The 6,753-nt window shown below is 36.0% G+C and overlaps 1 protein-coding gene across 1 annotated transcript in view; it reads right to left on the bottom strand.

Annotated features, from left to right (window-relative positions):
• The window catches only part of LOC117109576 (gastric triacylglycerol lipase-like), an 11,569-nt gene extending 5,656 nt beyond the window's left edge, over positions 1-5,913 (bottom strand). Inside the window, exons 1-3 of the mRNA XM_033251943.1 lie at positions 5,663-5,913; positions 1,912-2,228; positions 902-1,052 (exon numbers count right to left, since the gene is read on the bottom strand). Of these exons, the coding sequence (XP_033107834.1) occupies positions 902-1,052; positions 1,912-2,228; positions 5,663-5,785 (591 nt within the window). The 5' untranslated portion in view covers positions 5,786-5,913. The remainder of the gene's footprint in view (positions 1-901; positions 1,053-1,911; positions 2,229-5,662) is intronic.
• Between the last annotated feature and the right edge of the window lie 840 nt (positions 5,914-6,753).

A 6,753-nucleotide genomic window follows, 5' to 3' on the forward strand; every position in this document is an offset into this window, starting at 1 on the left:
CAGGCGAAATTTGATTGGCTGAATATATGGCAGCCATCTTGGATGGTACACACACACAGCTCTGCGTATTTCGAACATCGAATACATTGCGGTTAGCGCTCTAGTATTCTTATTATATCTCTATGGTACAGCTAGTCAGCACCATAGAGCTATTAAACAACTAGAGTGCTGACAAGATGGCGCAGCAATGCAGAGTTATGTATGTGTACCATCCAAGATGGCGTCGTAGTAAAGCGCCACCTTCAGGCTTAGTATACATATTATTATATATTAATAAGCCCTCTGTCTGACTATTATTTCATTAATGATAATGAGTAATGGTAATAACAAATTATTAAACTATTGTAGCCAAAACGAGGCCAAGTGAAGCATCTTATTCAAAAATAAAGTACCAAGGAATAAAAATTAAAATCGTATACATTACACCCAAACACCGCAACGCTCGAGTTTCAAACATACAGGTAACTAGCTGTACTAAACACTCTGAGTAAATTGAGGGCGCATTTGCAAACGATGGCGCTTAGCGAAATTTAATTGGCTAAATCTATGGTAGCCATCTTGGATGGTACACACACACAGTTCTGCGTATTTCAAACATCGAATACATTGCGGTTAGCGCTCTAGTATTCTTATTATACCTCTATGGTCAGCACTCTAGTTGGTTAATAGCTCTATGTAAAGAACGCAATGCCACGACACGCCCGCAACGGATCATGCTTAATAACGATCGGTTCAGACTGCACCAGGGCAATCACCAGGCGGCGTCGCGTCATCTAGCGCTAAAAAAAAGGGGGGGGGGGAACGGAATAGGATTCGTCGTACGACGCAGTGAATGCCCGGCTTATTAGATCTGATTTTATAACATTTTGTTAACTACTGAAATGAAAGCTTTCCAACAAACCTTTTTAGCGAGTTGCTGATTATTTGAGAATGCGATAAATCCCATCGTGGTTCCCTGGGAATGGCCTACATAGGATAGCTGCTTCTGATTGGTTACTTTTAAAACATAGTCCACCATTGATGGTAAGTCAATTGCGGCCATCTCATCAAAACTATCACAAAAGTGGTTGTTAATGATTACCGTATATAAATATATAAGATGTGTATAAGAGACAGAAACAACTAGAGTGCTGCCAAGATGGCGCAGCAATGCAGAGTTATGTATGTGTACCATCCAAGATGGCCGTCGTAGTAAAGCGCCACCTTCAGGCTTAGTATACATATTATTACATATTAATAAGCCCTCTGACTGACTATTAACGATTTCATAAATAATAATGTAATAATATAAGGCTAATATAACATTGCACCTATAAATATAATGCCGTAAAATGTCGTGATCACCCATATACTTACATGTGGAAAGGAAATTAATGAGTTCCTTTTTCCAGTACCTAGAATGGGTCTTTCCGGAGTATTAAACTTAAAGCTGAGCACAATCAGAACAGAGCCTAGAAAACACGCTTGGTTCAGTATAATAGAAAGGGAAAACCCCTTTTACATTACATCACTGCGTGGACCTCTCCATGGAAACTTCCAGTACCGATTGGACAATTACGTGTGATTATTGATGCCGGGTTTTACTAAAATCATTGAAGCGTGACATTTGATCAGTACATTATCAAACATCACTCATTTTCTCAAGACAGCTGGGTATAGATATATATCAATTCCGTTATTAATTAATCTTCTTGTTTTAACTGCCTTGTCCAAACATAGGAAGGAAATAACTCTGATCTGTTTCTTGTCGGAAGTTAATAATAACTTAATTGACCCATTTTTAAATGAGCTATTAAGAATTTTAACTGATTTTTTAGGTTTTTATGATATTTTATTTTTTTTAATTATGTGTTTTTCCAAATTGATTAAAGAATTGTCAAAAATACAAGATCAAGTGATTGTTTTCAGTACCTCCATTCCCAAAACGCTTCCTCAGAAGGTTTCAGATGCGAATTATTTCTGGAATACGTATTACCACGTATATTTCCTAACCACACGTCAAATCCCGCATCAGCGAGGATATAACCTAGACTCTCGTTTCTCAGGTTCGTTAGCCAGTTCGTTGACGAGGCCAGTAGCCCGTGCTGTAAGAACACAACTGGACGGCTTTTCGTTGGGGGTTTTTCATTCCTCCCGTAAGGAATTCTCTGTAAGCCCAGAATGAAGCCGTCACTTGTGTTTACATAATGAGCCTCCGCTGGATATCCTTTACTTGTGATCAATTGTATCTGAAAGAATTAAGGAGGGTAAACATTTTAAAATTATGATGCTTACATTGCCTGTAGGCTACACTATAGTATATTTACTATTCTTTGTAAATTAACACAATGTTTCACTTGAGTAAGTTTCCTTTTATAATCTTTTTACACTTGTTTTCTACTTTTTATTTTTCATTGTTATTGTCGTCTGTATTTTGACCATACCCTTTTGTTGGAGGTGATTATCATATAAAGTGAATTGTGAATATTGTATTGCTGGGTCTAGCATCATATGATATTATTAAAATTGTATTTTATAATCAACAGAATAGTAATGTTTTGTTGCTGCCATATTATCATACTAGTATATTTCATGGAGAATTGTTTGCTGCATTCTCACAGATTCTATTGCGTGTGTGTGTGTGTGTTTTATTTTTTGTTTTTTGTTTTTGTTGAATTAAAGAGCGTTAATTGGGAAAAACGTTTCCGCGTGAACGAAACATGGGCGAATCGGTTCATTTCATTTTTATTGAGCTGCAAAAGCCATCAGGAACTTAGTATCCGCATGACAAATTATAAGATCAGCAACATTGTACCTGCTAACAACCAATTAATTAGGCTAAAATCTCAGTAATCAGGTTTATGTATAAGGTTTAGATTTAGTCCTAATAATTAATCCGATTTACTATCAATTTGCATTAGTGTTTAGCAGAATAAAAGACCAAATAAAACCAGCTTAACGTAAAAAGGTCATACTAAAGGAAATCATGTATGAACTAAACTAAAAAAAACACAAACAATTGCTTTACTGTGAAAAACTTATTTCAACAGGTCTCTACTACAATACTAGCTCAGTTGTGATTTTAATTATTTAAAATTAATTAATTTTCGGATAAAATTTAATAAAATTCAAGGGCTACACATAGGCCTACTTATTTTTTGCATAGTTGAGAATAAGACGTGTCATTTTGTATTAAGCCAAAGGTGTGTGATAATAGGCCTATATTAGTATTTTATACACATAACCGTGGCCTACAATAGCCTCTGTTTTTTGTTTTTTGGTTTTTTAAAGAAGGACATTACACCGTCGTTTCCCTACAAGTGTTCGTGTGGCATTCAACTTTCGAATCGTACCAGAATGAAAATATACACTCTTATATGGCCTACATTTACATTGGTAAGAAGAATCAAAATATGACGTCCAATATTGCGCCACTGGTAGAAAAACAATTATGTCCAAGAAATGCTTACTTTATCTTTAGTCCACATTATCAAAATCAAACAGAGCTATTTGTGGTGCAGGGGGCATGACCACGCAGCGGCGTAACGCCTCTCGAGGTGGGGGTGGCGCAGCTACGGGCTACCACTCAAAAGGGGCCACCTCTGGGGCCTCGGACTCTCCTGACTAGCACTTTACACCGAGTCTTAATAATGGCCTAACGCATGTGCTGTCCGGGGCCCAATCCAAATGAGCCCCGGACATACAGCATAACCCAGTAATCTACTATAGCGCCTTGACAATACTGCAACTTTCTATAATTTCAAAAAAACAAACAAACAAACAAAACAAAACAAACAAATAGACTAAAATCCCACAAACACACTCTTCGGCCCAGCATTTCACTATGTAACGCTTGTGGGCCCAGAGGCCACGGGCCCCCTCTTACTATTACCCAGCACTCTAATGCGAGGTTTTTGACAATAAGGTACATTTTCTTATAATTTTCAAAGATGTAGGGTTTCCGATCGGCTTCATCCCCACCCACCCTAGAATCTGCCTCCATCCTAAAAATGGCAATAAAAAAAAAATAGGCCTACATGATTACCGGTACCCATCATAGTAGGCCTGGCCTATATTATTATTAAATACATGTGAAGACATTAGGCCTACATAACATGTTAAAATCAATTAAAACAATATACTGATAATTCGGACTGATAAAGGCCTACAACACTATCAATTGGACCATAAAGAACGTTGGTCATTTCATTCATTATTCGCCTTATCATGTTTTATGGTGTTGAGATTTTTGTTTAGAAATGTTTGACACCATGACAGACCTAATGATGTTTAAATAGAAAATTGACTTGTTTTGGGGAGGACTACGGTAACGCGCTCCCCTTTCTTTACTTTCTTTTCTTCTCTCTCTCTCTCTTTTTATCTATTTTCATTTTCGGGTTTGGATTGGGGGGTCCTCCCCTGATAACAATTGATTTAATAGTTTTTTGGTAATGCTTATTTATATTGGCAAAGCTGCTTTGAAACCTAAATCAACACATCGTGACATGTAACCTGTCTACAATGAATGCACGTACGCAAATGACGATTTATGCGTAGATGTAAATGTACAGTACGGTACATACGTACACGCAAATATTCAAATTTAAAATGTGTGCGCAAGATATTAGTTGATTATAATATTGTTAAATAGGCACACAATATCGTCTAATAATTAAATAGTCTTTTAAATAGTCTTAATAATTACCTCTATGGCGATTACCCACTGGTCAATTTACTGACATGCAACGGGCACCAATATTTTCGCGCCCCGGGCTCCATGACTCGTCGTTACGCTACAAACTACACTGCCAATCTCTTCGCCCATTAAATATTTGATGTTTTTAATTGTTTTATAATGTTGGGGTTTTTTTTCTCCCTTTATTCTACATCAATTCTGCATTCAAGTACAAAGAGCCAGTCTTCTGGTTTACACTTCCCGCACATCATATTTTATAAAATTACACACTACTTCTGTTGGTCAATATTCTTGAAATTAACACCGTTATTTTAGAATTGCACAAATTAATTACATTTGAAACAAATCTCAAACCCTAAATTTCTTCAAGTCATACCATTGCTTATTTATTTAATTATGTAATTAGTTAATATTAGGCCTATATTTTTTGAGAGATTTGATGGTAGGGTACAGCTTATCGCTTATTGTTGATTTAATCCAGACTACCAGTATGCTGTTGACTCTCCCCTACTTTATCTTATCAAAATTTCTGTCTAACATATGTCATTACCAACATAACCAGGGTTCATACACACCTACATTGTGAGCTATAATAACCATTACAGTAGTTCTCTCATAGAAAGTTTGCGGTTACTGTTTCCTCCATTGATCTCAGTTCTGTCTCTCAGTTTTCACAAGCTCCTTTTGCTTTCAGGAGTATCGTGTTCACTTTCCTGTCTTTCCTTCCATTCTGATCTATATGACCTTTCTCATTACTACTTATTAATACTGTACTACTACTATAGACATTAGTCATTCCTCTCACAAAGTGAATCAAATAAGCCAGTGCTTAAGTTTCACAGATCACATCCAACACTCCACTTCTCTGAACTGTTTGTTCGTACTTTACGGTACCCGGTAGGCCTTATATACATAATGAAACGAAACAATGATGTTTATATGCCAGCTAATACTGTTAACAATAACACTTTTAGTGCGCATACTTACTGCATCCATGTTTACTTCAGGGTCTAACTTCTCTAGGTTTGTTCCAACATCCTGACCAAGAATCAGGCCAGAGAATATAATGACTAAAAAAGATATAGGCTTATACTGCCGTAACGCCGCCATTATTCTATTGTATCATCATAGCAATAACATATTTTATCAGTATAATAACTATCGACGTATTTTGAATGTATCCGTATCTATCCCCAGCTGAACTAATAAATCATGTCCAAATGTAAACAAGGCATATAGATTTGTCATGTGGGCTTGTATCACGAGAAACCAGTGGTTATAACCCATTTAATGAATAGAACAGGCCTGTAACTTTATTAAAAACCGAAATGTATTATTAATGCAATTTCAACCAACGGCTCATAACGTTATTATAAAATCACAACACAATGATTTGTCAGGATAATTAACATCACATCGATATGTACTATCTTTCTGGAGTTAGTCTTTTATTTTAAATCTCCCCTCGTATTAAATGGAACGACTTCATAATCATGTGACTTCATAATAGTATTAATTTATCAATATACCGGTATATGAACTATGAACTTTGAATTTCATTACCAGAAGGGCTTATATAAGTTCTAAATGAAAGTGAAAATCAGTTCATTTTCAACTTGATATAAGCGAATTGTTCTCTTAATGTTATTTTTTCCTCCATTATGTAGGCCTATACAAATAAGAAAAGGGAATGTAATGGTGTCCGCTCTAATGTGAATATAGGCCTAATGGTTGGTCGAAAGTTGAATGACATGAATCAAAACAATATCTACATGAGTAATTATTTTAAGTTGAGTATGGTCCACTCCAGAAGAAAATCGGTAAATTACCACTGTGGTACATAGATTACAAGTCTGTTAGTCAATATAAAACGTGGCAAATTATTATTTCACATTGACCAGCGATAATTATAATAGCGTGTTTACTTTACGATAGGCGTTTTACTGGACGATCTTTTAGTCACATTGTTTATTCAGGAGACTTGGCATTGACCAAGCTAAGTCCACTCTCTAAAGGAGATTCTGTTCGTATAATGGAAAAGGCACGTTTCCTACCTGTTTACATATATACATATATAC

Source organism: Anneissia japonica, unplaced genomic scaffold, assembly GCF_011630105.1.
Source record: "Anneissia japonica isolate Jap-2015-1 unplaced genomic scaffold, ASM1163010v1 scaffold287829_len2072220_cov186, whole genome shotgun sequence".
Classification (NCBI taxonomy): Eukaryota; Metazoa; Echinodermata; class Crinoidea; order Comatulida; family Comatulidae; genus Anneissia; species Anneissia japonica.